This window comes from Perca fluviatilis, chromosome 16, assembly GCF_010015445.1.
Source record: "Perca fluviatilis chromosome 16, GENO_Pfluv_1.0, whole genome shotgun sequence".
NCBI classification, from domain to species: Eukaryota; Metazoa; Chordata; class Actinopteri; order Perciformes; family Percidae; genus Perca; species Perca fluviatilis.
In genome coordinates, this window is record NC_053127.1 from 17871369 (window position 1) to 17884700 (window position 13332).

General features: G+C 39.5%; 1 protein-coding gene across 1 annotated transcript; it reads left to right on the forward strand.

Annotated features, from left to right (window-relative positions):
* The first annotated feature begins 10441 nt into the window (after positions 1-10441).
* Positions 10442-11698, forward strand: LOC120543637 (claudin-4-like). The gene has a single exon (XM_039776777.1). It carries the CDS (start codon positions 10483-10485, stop codon positions 11299-11301), a length of 819 nt encoding a protein of 272 aa, XP_039632711.1. The 5' UTR covers positions 10442-10482; the 3' UTR covers positions 11302-11698.
* The last annotated feature ends 1634 nt before the right edge of the window (positions 11699-13332 follow it).

Consider the following 13332-nt stretch of genomic DNA (forward strand, 5'->3'; position numbering starts at 1 on the left):
GAAACAAAGCATACATTTATAACAGAAAATGACATAAACATACACACAGACAAGGTCTTGGAGACTTGTAACCCTGAATAAATATTAATTAATTTGATCAAATAGCTTTGTTTTATTTTTAACTGATAGGCTACTCAGCCAAGCAGTGCTACAATAGAGCATGATACTATGAATTACTGATGTGAAAAACAAAGAAATGATTTGGCTACTAGCTCCAAAGGATCTCAATATACGGAGAAAATTAACATGCTGTTGTATTTTTTTTTACAGATAAATTCTATATGAGAAGTCCATGAGAGATTTTCGTCTATCATGACACCCAGATATTTGTAGACTGGGACTTGACTGATTACTGAATTGCAGAGGTGGAAAGTAACGTATTTCGCTACATTAAAGGAAAGGAAGAAAAAAAAATCGTGCCCGGAATGACTACACTCATTAACATATATATAATGGACCAATAGACCCCGTTGCTCTGGACGGAGACCAGTGAAGGCTATTAGAAGCACTTTTCCGGTGATCTCTTCCTTTACTGAGCAGCCTCCAACTGACAGAGACAACGTAAATGTGACGTGAGCAACGTGTCTGAAAGTTATAAGTCTTCTAGTAGCTGTGCCAAGAGAAATCTCAATCATTCACAATCTTAAAGAGACGGAGAGTGTAGGTATATGTAAGGAGATAACATAAGCACAGGCTAATTATTGCTAACTAACATGCTAGTTAACATTAGTAATTAAGCCTAAACAGCTAACGTAAGTCGAAACTGCCTGCAAGCTTCTCCTGTACTATACGGTAATTCATCTACTGTGCGACAATAAGTCACTTGGTTATGACACAATCGTTAGCCTATTTTTACAAAAACGTCTGCTACGGAGCCATAATGTGAGGTACAAGGTAATGGAGCCTTTTATACATTGTCGTGTTTCTTTAGAACTAAACAACGGACAAATAGAGTCTTTAAACATTTCTGATGTAAAGTTATTCGCTGTCAAAGTGGCGCCAAAATGTATGCTAGTCAGTGGAATGCTAACGGGAGGTGATCTCTTTGTAGCGTCAAAATGGCGCCATAGGAGGTTCAATTTCTGAAGCGAAGCTTACCCCCTTGACTACACCAGACCATAGACAGCATTCTTTTTTTGTGCGAACGTATGCAGCTTCTTCTTCTCTGGTTGCAAGTCGCAACTAAAAAGAAATAGAAGAAGAACTGCAATGTGTCGTTTATAGGCCTTTTCACAGATGTAAACAATTCCATTGAAAAGGTCTATTTACTGTCTATGGTCGGACCGTTATACATCCATGTGTCGGACCCATGGATGTGTCGGCGAGCGGCGAACTGAGCGGGAGACGTTAGCATGGACGTAAATCAGCTGTTATCCCTCAAAAACGACATCTGAGACTTTGCTAGTTACGCTGCAAACGCAACAAGGCATCCAGGGATGCAGCAGTCAGGACCAGCTTGTGATATCCCACAAAAACAGTAAGCCATTTTTTGAAGGGGAGTTTATTAAAGAGTGTTTGGTGGACTCTGCTGCGCTGATATGGCCATAGAAAAAAAAAAGAGACGTTCGAGAACGTGCCGTCTGAAATAAAATTCATATTGAGCAGAATTGAGTTTAGCCTATTGGTCTGGCCCTCCACAACAGTCCCTGATTCTCACGTGGCCCCTTGGGAAAATGAATTGTCCAGCCCTTCCGTAGGACAACGTATGTAGGAGACTGGCTAAATTAATACATCTAATTAGCTCATACGGGCTACTTAGGTGTGTAGAAGCTAGCTGCTAGTCTGGGCTGTGAACATTAGGGTCTAACCATAGACTGTTAATATTAATAATCAAAATTAACAGTCTTTGGGTCTAACCCATTTATGGAGTCAAAAAACGTGATTTGGCCTTGATTTGCATTATAACTTGTTTATGTTTGTGAAGAAAGGGATGGCCCTCCGAACTAACAATGTATGGCACTTTCAATTGATTGTTTAAAAACGTTTTATGGGATGGTCTGAACTAAAATTGCACATTATACCTTTCTAAGGGTCTTATGTCATGTGTGACATGTGTTATGCTGTTATTACATGTGTATCCATTTGTATAGATGTTTATACATTTGTATAGATTTTTCTTTAATTAAAAACAAAATAGTTTTGGCTTTATGACCCCTTATCCTATTTTCATTACATGGGAGAGATCCCCACCGCCCCTTTTTTTTTTTTACAGTTTTTTTTAATGTAACTAAGTAACTTTTACTTAAAGTACATTTTAAATGAACTACTTATTACTTTTACTTGAGTAATTTTTCAGATAGGTATTTACTTGTACTTGAGTAATATTTCATCATAGTATTGGTACTTTTACTTGAGTACAATATTTTAGTACTTTTTCCACCTCTGCTGAATTGTGAATTGATACAAGTTTTTAATTGCAGTTTTTATAACACATACCATCTCCACTGGGTCACACAGTCTATGGGTAATCATAAAAAAAAAATCACGTAAAATTTTAGTTAATGACAAACTAGAAATTTTATGAATATATTTTATTAGATAGCCTACTATGTGACTATGAAAGAGATTAGGTTCACATAATCCATAGGTTCACAGAAGCCATAGTCGCATACTATGGCTTCTGTGAACCTAATCCTCGTTCAGCCTCAAAAAAATGGAGCAAACAATCTATTTAGTTTTTTTTATGTTTGGGAGCATTTATGACACAAACTAGAGTATACATGAACCTTTAAGCAACAACAGTGTGATGAACATATAACTAAACTAAAACATGAGACCCATGAAAAGACCAAAACCAACAATGTGTTAGTCTTTCACTGCCTTTTGACCTCTCTTTCCTGTTTGTGACATACAGCTGTGACAAGTTCACAGCAAAAATAAAAACTCAGTCATTTCCTAAAACAGCTGTGCACTGTAGCTTCTAGCAACCAGTACTGCAATCTATTTATTGGGGACTATTTTCAGCCTATTAATACACATTTAGTGTATACAAGGGTATACTTGGGATTGACTCAAAATAAACTACAATGCCCATATTCCTTGTAATGAAGGAAGACTCATAGATTGCAACAAAGATGGGAGAACAGACTAGGTATTAGCTTAAAATAGGCATTTATTTTCAGAAACCATATTAAAAAATAGAAGAATTCAGTAATCCGTCATGTATGTAAAATAGAATGTAAAAATGTCATGCAAAAATGGAAATGTATTTTTGGTTCATGGATGGCATGTTGGGCTATTATCTGGCGAGCAGATTGAATGTAATTTTCCTATAGACAGACTGAGATTTGTCCAAGTGATCACTACAGTGCCACTATCAAACTCTGACACTTTTATCTTGTATATGTGTACACATTATCACACTTCAATATTAACACGTCTGCTAAAGAATGGCTAATCCAGTAACCACGATAAGATAAAGCATAATGAAAGGCAATTCAATTAGATTATTATCTTTGTATTTAGGAAGGAAACAATTCAAATCATATCTGGTTGTTAATACTATTAAATGATTTGTTTGCATGCTTAAGAAATATTAAATGGTGGAGTCACTGAATTACAGCACTACTAGAGTGTGTTCTCCAGCATTGGATTGTGCACAAGTGACAAAATCAAGGCCCTGATATATTATTGTCTTATCCTTTTTTTTTTTTTTTTTTGACTTGCCTGACAATTACTGAGTTTCCATTTTATTTAACTTCATTATTCAGTCTCACATTGTGTAGCCTACATCTTAGTTTGATTGGGATTGTTATTTCTGTTCTAACATAAATCGGTAATGACGTAACGTCCTGCTACCATCACTTTCAGTTGACATGGTCATTATGAAATATGCAGGTTTATAATGAGCTATTTCTGTTAATCAATGTACAACAACCGGTACGGCTGTGTTGACCTTATTTATCCTTGTCGCTGTTTCCATGGCAATTTTTCTGGCTCTGGCTCAGAAGACAACCTCCCCGTTTTTAATCCTGCTACAAAGCTCTAATTGGTTAGTTCATGTTTTTTCTAACACCAACACCAGACCAATTTAAACTGCTGGAAAAACAATTATGTGGGCAGCGATTCAGTCTGGAAACAGGCTAGATATTAATTTTTCATAAAATATACCTGTGCATGGCCTACCATTTAGAGCCTGGATTAACAGATGAACAGAGATAAGATAATTTTTGTGTTACCGAAACTTATTACTTAACTTGCAACAACTCCACCTGCAAGAGTTTCACTGGATGGCTCTCTCTCACAACAGTTGATAAATGATTTTCAGTTAGCAGAGGGATTACTCATTTCCCGGTTGTTCCTTCTTGATTCGTGAGAATATGAGTTCTTCCTCCTCTCCACCTGCAGGTAAAACACACAAATGATATATCATCATATCCAACTAAGTGTGTGGAGAGGCTATTTCAGAGGACACACTGTGTGACTAACAGGTTTATCTATTTGGTTAACTGCCAAGAGGAATTCAGATACCTGCATAGGTCAGCAACTACTGCCAACATACTGATTATATACAGTAACCTAAATACAGGAGGGAAGATAGTTATAAAAATACCCTTCCAGTAAGTACTCATACTGTCCTGGTGGAAGAGCTGTAAAAAATATTAAGCTAAATAGGTTAGATATATAAAGATGTGTCATTTGTTTTTTAATTCATAACTTGACATCTTTTGTTGTCAGTGTTTCAAATGTAAACAGGTCATGCTTTAGGAGACTGATTTAAGTGTGATTTGGATGCCCATATGTCTTTCCATCAGTCAAAAACATTGGTGGGGGATGAGAGTTAACTGTGGTGTGTCGTTACCAGTTACTCAGCATAAATGCAAAATTGTGTTTTTAAAAGACGATTTTACCTTAAAAAGGGAGGAATTAAATGATGAGGAATGATACAAGCATTTTTGATCACTTATCTATCACCTCTTCTGTACTCAGATGCTTTTAAGGTGACGATGGCTCAGTAAGTGTGCTCTCAGTGGAAGAGAGAAAAATCCTCTGATTCTTTTGTTCTTTCATCTTTCTAATGTTGCCACCATGTTAACAGTAACAACTCACACCTGCTCAGGTGAGGTGTACAAGTTATAACTTGACTCTACATTGTAAGTTATAGCATAACTCCCACACTACGTTCAAAATAATTCACATTTGAACTTACACATAGCTGGTGCAACAGGCTACAGTTTTTGTAGTTATTGATAGTGTTAACTGAGAATTGTCAGGACGTGCAGGTTTTACGCAGACGAAAATGGGGACTTTGTAATTTTTTTATACAGCTTGTTACTCTCCTACAAACTTAACCTACGAATTGTTTAAAATAACCTTTCAGTCAAAACATGCTCAAGTATCTGTGAAATTTGCTGATTTGAGACACACCGTGAAACAAAATGTTGAAGAGTATTTATTTGCCAGAGGGGCAAAATTGCACTGGTTACACAAGGTTGAAACGTGCTACGTAACCACCATAGAAACTGAAACACGTCATCTTCGATCATATTAAAGAGAACAAGCTGCCCGTTTCAAAGATTGATGGGGATTTCCACTGGCAGGTTTTATTAGGTCACTGGTCACTGGCTATACTGCTCTATATGTGGACTCTCAGTAAATAATGCGTCCTTTGAAAGAAGTAAAGGAGCCTTGTATTTAATGGCTCCTTAAAGATATATGGACAGATTAAATAGATACATTTTGGATATCACTATGCCTCTGCTTCCTCTTAGTCAGAACTCTTTCAGGGAACATTATGGCAAAGTGGATACTCCACCAGAGACACAGTTACTGCTTTGAAAGTAGAAGCTGCTGCCTCCCTTTGGCCAGAGCTGTGAATAGCAGACAGAAGAGCCAAACTTCAAAGAGTTCATTATATAATTTCTTTCATGTCAGGATTACAACATTAAAAAGTTGCAATATCCAGACCTGTCAGACATGTTGTATATCATAGCACTTGCACTGACTCCTCTTTGCTGCCCTTCCCCACTGCGCCCACACTAGTTTCACATAAATATCTCTTTTCCTGTGATCTTCTCTGAACAATAAAACCTTGTTGAACAATGTTCACACTTACAACCAGCCTTCAATCTGATTCACAGAACACACAGACCGAACATAACAGAGCTTCTCACAAAGTCGACCTCGGCCTTCATTTCACATGGCCTCTTTGTTTTTTCACATACTGTAATGAATCTGTTCCCAATAAATTCTATTTGTTTTGAGAAATAGACTAAAGGCACATTTCACAGACCTTGACCTGTGTCACATGCCTTGCATGTTGTGTGTTCCCCTATTACAACAGTTTAATTCCAAGTATTTGAAAAAGTGTGAGTCAGGTTTTCCACCCTCAGTGTACACACCAGAGTTAAAGATCCAATATGTAATATATTAACTGTAATAAATCCACAAATGACCCCAATGCGTCATCAGATATTAAAGGTAACATGCTAAATTTAAATACTTTTCTGAAAACAATACTAATGCCAGTATTATCTCCTTTTGAAATTTCCGTTCCATGACGGAATTTCTGTTTGTGTTTTGGCCTGTGTGTTGTTATCAACTGCCCAGTTTGACAGCCAGATCGGGTTGCCAGATATACCTGTAAAAATGTAAACCCTGCGCACTACAGCTCAAATGTTAGTACAGCCACGAATGCAGCAAACAACAAACGAACCGGATCAACACAGATCAACTTCAATTTTAATTCCAGGGATTACCTGTTCCACCAAAACAAGTATTTTGCAGAGGCACGTATTTGCGTCCAGACGATTGTGATTGTTTTAAAGAAATGCCAATAAACCAGAGCACATTTTTCTCCTATCCCAGAATGTTGTGTGGACTAGCCAGACCTTCCTCCGCAACGCTGTGGAGATTGGTCTGGCAATGTGAGACTACCTCCGTGGTGACCCCTCTTTTCCCCTGTGGTGAGGGAGATCAGGGGCCTATTGCACAAAAGTAGAATAAAGAAATCCAGGATAAATGAAAAAGCGCAGCTTGACTTAGTGTGATCCGCTCATCGCGGCTTAATCGGTTGCACGTTTGCCGAGCCAGGATAAGTAGGTGAAGCTATGTCAAACCAGGTGTACATAGCTGGGATAAGTGCACGTTCACGGATTTCTTAAATAGACCACGGTATCGATCACAGATTTACTGATGCAGAAATGGAAAAGACGTGTGCAGCATATGTTTCACCCGCTGAGCAGCAGCTTCTAATGGAAATTTACGAGGAGGTGAAACATATAATATGCAAAAAGGGAAATACGGCTGTTATCAAACGGAAAAAAAGCCCGACAGACAATAGCGGACCGACTGAATACGTATGGATTTAAAAAAAAGATCTACTTAGTCACTCCACGTTTTAATTGCTTTAATATGCTTGTTTTATGTGTTGGTTTTATTGCTGTATCTGTTTTTATGTGCTAAATGTGCTGGTTTTAGTGTAAAGTGTCTTTGAGTAGCCTGTAAAGCACTATATAAATAAAAAAACAATAATTCTTGTTCCTGGGAAATTTATAAGGACTAGGCTTAATTTCAAAGCTTATTCATAATGCGAGAATATGTTTTACAACCATATACACAGATCTCCATAAGCTATGTCTAATTCTAAATATCTTTCTACAATTAATGTTCATACAGAACAAGCATGACTGGACAAAAACTAGAAAAAGAAGTGACTTCAATACACACTGTAAGCATATCTGTAAAACACTGTAGCCTGTTATTATTAATGTTTTTTTTTCTCACTCCCAAGCTCCAAGATGACAAGTGACAGCACCAAAATAAAATGATTAAGAAGGACATTTGATCAGGTGCCATTGTCGTCGTTATTGATGCTAAAAGTCCCCTTTTAGAGTCCGCTGCACGGTGTGGGAGGATCCCCCTGCCTCCCCGCCTCCCCGTGTTGCACGCGGTGGGGGGGCACATATCACGGGGACAGCAGCGGAGGAAGCCCATTTCCTCCGTATCGTCCCACTTTTTACCATTACCATCTCAACAACTGCAGTAGTAGGATTTAAATCAAACTCGTGACAGCAATAGTGACAAGTAATGCATGTTAATAAAAATAAAGCAGAACACATTCAGAAGACAACGGAATAACTGTTAAACACGTTTATTACGGATCAGAGCGGCAGCTGCTTTAACACATCAGACTCCAGGATTAATCTTAGCCTGGCTGTTAGCCTGCTCTGGACCAGGCTAGCTGCAAAGGATAAATCGCCATGGTTACTTGGCTGGGTTTAATTCAACCTGCTTTTGTGCAACCAAGTCAAAGCTAAATTCATCCAGGATAACCTGAATATCCCGGCTTAATCCCTTATCCTGGTTTTGTGCAATACCCCTCAGGTTGCTTTGCAAGCCTTGTGTTGCCTGCTTGGTCCTTTGTTCCAAACTTCTTTCCTTGCTGCGTGGACCTGACTGAATGACTCCCCTGATTACCTGATGGGCTGCAGATGTGACCAGTGCCATATGCCCAGTAGCTGCAACACCTGAGCTGGATAATAAACTCCTCTATCACCTCCCCCAATCTGAGCATGGGGATCCACCCTCTGTGCCGGATTGGCTTGGCTGTTTCCCCTTTTTGCCATAAGGCTCTTCAAAGCTACCAGACTCCATTGACAAAAACAATAATTTTACTTCACACAACACAGGAGTTGCTGCCTCGACTGGTTAGTTAGTTAGTGTTATTGTGTGACTTTGGTGTTTTAAAAGGGTTAGGAACTAACAAATCTAACAGACAAACTAACCAATCAAGGCAATGATAGACCAGCAACTTCTGTGATCCAAAAACATTTGATTATCCCTTTAAGGTGGACAGTTGTTACTTCCTGCTTAAACAGTTTTATACCATACCCATTTAATGAGAGGGCACAATCTATTGTATGGTGCAGCTGTAGTGGATTGTTATAATTATCTGTCCCTGTTGCGTTATTATGGAAACCACGCAACTTCTAGGAAAGGCCCACCCTACAAAGCAGCTTGATTGGTTGGGGTTAAGGCTCTGACACACCAACCTGATGGCCGACCGTCAGCAGAAAAGGCAGTCGGACTGACTGACTCCCAGAGTTGGTCAAAAAAGTGCCTGAGAACAAACCGAAGCGACGCTGACTTAACGTAATATGTCCCTATAACAGCAGGCGGCGCTAATCTGTATTGTTGCCCAAAAAATGAAAACCGGCAGCTGATTGGACGAACGCTTCACGTGGGTCTGGCTGCTCCGGAATTTACGACCATACCGACCATAATGGCGGCTCGTTCGGAATACGATCTCGTATTTTATGAAAATAGTTTCTGAAAACATTTTAAGCGAGAAATAGGCAATGCAGTTGACTTCATTTCAGATCGACAAAGGTCAGTTTAAAAGATTTTCGTCAGATTTTGAGAGGCGTTTGTCACGCTCATCCCGCTCGTCATTTCCGGGTTAGAACTCCACCAATCAGATTGGTCATTGAGTCCAACTGCCCACCCACCGATTCAACACGTCAAATCTGCCAAAATGAAGGCCGACGGCTCCTCCGGCTGACGACGGCCGATAATTGGGTTGATGTGTCAGCGCCTTTAGGCATTGACCTTGAGTGGTTAAGGTTAGGATAACTGATTGGACAGGGGATAGGACCTAAACAAATTGGGTTACGTTACATTGCGTAAGCATGGACACCTGGCCAATAGTAGAGTGTGAATGCTATTGGAGGGCGGGCCTTTCCTAGAAGTTGAGTGGGTTCCATAATAACGCATCCCTGTTACCCTGTCTTCTCGAAATTATGTTCAATTAATTTGCAACAAATATGTAAATAAGAAATTAGATTTCTTTCTAGACTATGTTTTTTCATCAACATAAAGAGGAAGTGTTTTTAGTAAACTTCTTCGTCTTCTATTTTGAAAAATATTTACACAGAAGTCCGATAACGTGGGCCTATTTTACATGCAATATCAACTTAGCAACTACGGCATGATTAGCATTTTTATGTTGATGGTTCGATACTCAAGGCTTGTTCAAGAGAAAGAGCATGGTCTTGATTAAATATTGAAAATGTCAAAAGTGACGAGACATTACTTACATTTACTTTATTGACATTTAAAAAAACAACAATCTTTCATAAAATTGACAGTTGAGTGAGGACAGTCATCCATAGTTTGTTAAGGTGTAATACAACAAAATCACAGAGCGCAAGACCATATTTGGTTCCTCTGGTTTTTGTCTGGCGAAACTGAAAATGGGGAAGGGGGAATTAAGAGGAAGAACCAAATAAATGCTGTTATTATCAGACTTTCTTAAATAAGGAGCTTATTGTGTGATACAATTACAGTTTTATCATACATGTGGTGCTACGTTCAAAGGAGTTTCACACGTTTTCGTTTGTTAAACTTAATAAGACAGGATGGTTGGGGCAGGTTAAACAGGTTAGGGTTTGTGGAGTTTGGGGGAGTGGACCTGAAGGGCCGGGGCTGATGACTGTGAGCTGTTTTCCTTCATGGCCCCTCCTCTCTCAGAGAGGAGATCATATGTACCACCTCTCCTCTTCCACTGAACAAAATCACCTAACAGAGGACTTGCCCCCATCACAGAAGGAGACAAACAGAGAGGAATTCTACAGAATTCTAGAGAGGCCTTTCAAGTTCCGAGTGAATAGAATCCCATTTGAAGAAACTCAAAGAAGACATCCGCTCTCCACGATGGTGTCTCCTGGGTTACAAATTCTGGGTGCAGCTCTGGGGATCATGGGCTGGATAGGTGTCATTGTCGTGTGCGCCCTTCCCATGTGGAAGGTCACTGCCTTTATTGGCAGCAACATTGTGACCTCGCAGGTTATATGGGAAGGTATTTGGATGAGCTGTGTGGTCCAGAGCACAGGCCAGATGCAGTGTAAGGTCTACGACTCCATGCTGGCCCTCAGCTCTGACCTCCAGGCTGCTCGGGCCCTGACCATCATCTCCATCATTGTGGGCATCCTGGCTATCCTGCTCTCTGTAGCTGGGGGGAAATGCACCAACTGTGTGGAGAATGAGTCATCCAAGACCAAGGTGGCCATTACAGCTGGAGTTATGTTCATCGTAGCTGGGATACTCTGCCTCATCCCTGTCTGCTGGACGACCAACACCGTCGTCCAGGACTTCTACAACCCGCTGTTGATCAGCGCCCAGAAGAGAGAGTTGGGTGCTGCGCTCTACATAGGGTGGGGAGCAGCCGCCTTGATGCTGATCGGAGGGGGAATTCTCTGCTGCAACTGCCCCCCTAAGGATAATAGCGCCTACAAAACTGCAAGGTACAACGCTGCCAAATCTGAGGCATCAGCACCAGCGTCTGGGAAAAACTATGTCTGAAACAGATCTAAGAGTCAGTAAATAGCTTTCACAAAGCAATGTTTACTAGAACAGATGCATGGGTGCTACTGGGTTGTGAACTTGTGAGTGTTGATTTTCAGGACATTACATTAGCAAAAAGTATTCCTGAGTTTTACTCCTCATGAGAGTGTTTGAAAGAAATAAACATCAAGAAAGAGGAAATTCAATTTTATATGTTAACACAGTTATCTGTATATGTGTGGTTGTTAATATGAATATTAGTCATTTGTAAGTCTTTTCTGAGTAGTATGAATATTCTATAACCAAATTTAAAAAATGCTGTATGTGGGTTCTTTTTTATAAACCATCTGAATGAGATTGATATGAGATGATGTGGCAGTTAGACTGTAAATAAATATTTTGTTTATTAATCAGACATCACTAAGCCTGCTTTTTATTTTCACATGCATTCACACAGCAGCTGTGTTCAACATGATTCATCCAGTGGTATAGAATTTTTTTTTATATATCATTCAAATTCTTACATTAACTTAGTATTCACTCAGTATTGTATTTATTATTTTTAACATTCATTTTTATTTTTTACACATAGTATTACACAAATGCCAAAACAAGGATCCGTTTTAAAACTAAATGCCCTCACAGTGTTTGAGAAGCATCTATTGTCTGACTTTCTTGTAAATCAGGTTTAGGTGTGGCAGAAAGGTGGTTGAAAACTGGTCTTTGTTCAAACTGTGAGCCTACAGTTTGAACAGTTTGTACTTTATATAGACTCACAGATGAAACATTGAAATGCCAGGAAATAATCATATCCATTTGCTTTGATCTTGTAAAGTTAACAACATGTTTTTCCTCTAAGAATCTGTCTCGACCGATAATATTAAAGTCCATTCATTGAACAAGCAAACCAGTTAATACAATGTGTGTGATAGACAGGGTAATACATTTTAATTGTTATGTAAATGAAAACAGCTATTCAAGGGATAATTCTCTGTTGTTTGTATGTATTACAGAAGTTTTGTTAACTTGTTTTTCTTTCAGAAACATTTGTTTTCTGATCGGTTTTTAGGTGAATAAACTGACCCAAACTCTGCTCCAGGATTGAACTGTGCAAATGGGTCTGTATGTGTGTGTGTGTGTGTGTGTGTGTGTGTGTGTGTGTGTGTGTGTGTGTGTGTGTGTGTGTGTGTGTGAGCACCAGTGTTGTAATTTAACAAAGTACAAATACTTCACTACTGTACTTAATTTTCACGTATATGTACTTTCCTTTGTTATTTTTATTTCCGGAAACGTTTACGTTTACTCCACTACATTTTCCCTAAGCATCTTAGTTACTCGTTACTACAAAAGAAAGCAGGTTTGGCGAATCATCGTAGATTGCTAAGATAATGCACGCTCCATTCCAGTTGGTGACTTGATGCCTGTTTGTTGCCAAGCAGCAAAACAAGGCTCTGCCGCCATGGTAACAGACGATGACCACCTCAACAACAGTGGTGATGAAGATAACGTTACACACCTTTGGCCATAAAGTTCATAATTAAAGTTCTAATACTTAAAGGTCCCATGACATGGTGCTCTTTGGATGCTTTTATATAGGCCTTAGTGGTTCCCTAATACTGTATCTGAAGTCTCTTTCCCCGAAATTCAGCCTCGGTGCAGAATTACAGCCACTACAGCCAGTCCCACAATGAGCTTTCCTTAGGATGTGCCATTTCTGTGTCTGTAGCTATTGAGGAGGAGAGAGGGGGGGGTAAGGTGGAGGGTGGGGGTGTGGCCTTGACCAACTGCCACTTTGCTCGTTTGAAAGCCATGATGTCTCTCTCTTATGGGTGGGCCAAATTCTCTGGGCGGGCAAAGCAGAGAAAGGGGAGGTAAAAGATTCCAGATCGGCCCATCTGAGCTTTCATTTTCTCAAAGGCAGAGCAGGATACCCAGGGCTCGGTTTACACCTATCACCATTTCTAGCCACTGGGGGACCATAGGCAGGCTGGGGGAACTCATATTAATGTTAAAAAACCTCATGAAGTGAAATGTTCATGCCATGGGACT

Excerpts from the sequence above, each read along its gene's own strand:
- LOC120543637 (XM_039776777.1), top strand. The coding sequence starts at position 10,483 with ATGTACCACCTCTCCTCTTCCACTGAACAAAATCACCTAACAGAGGAC.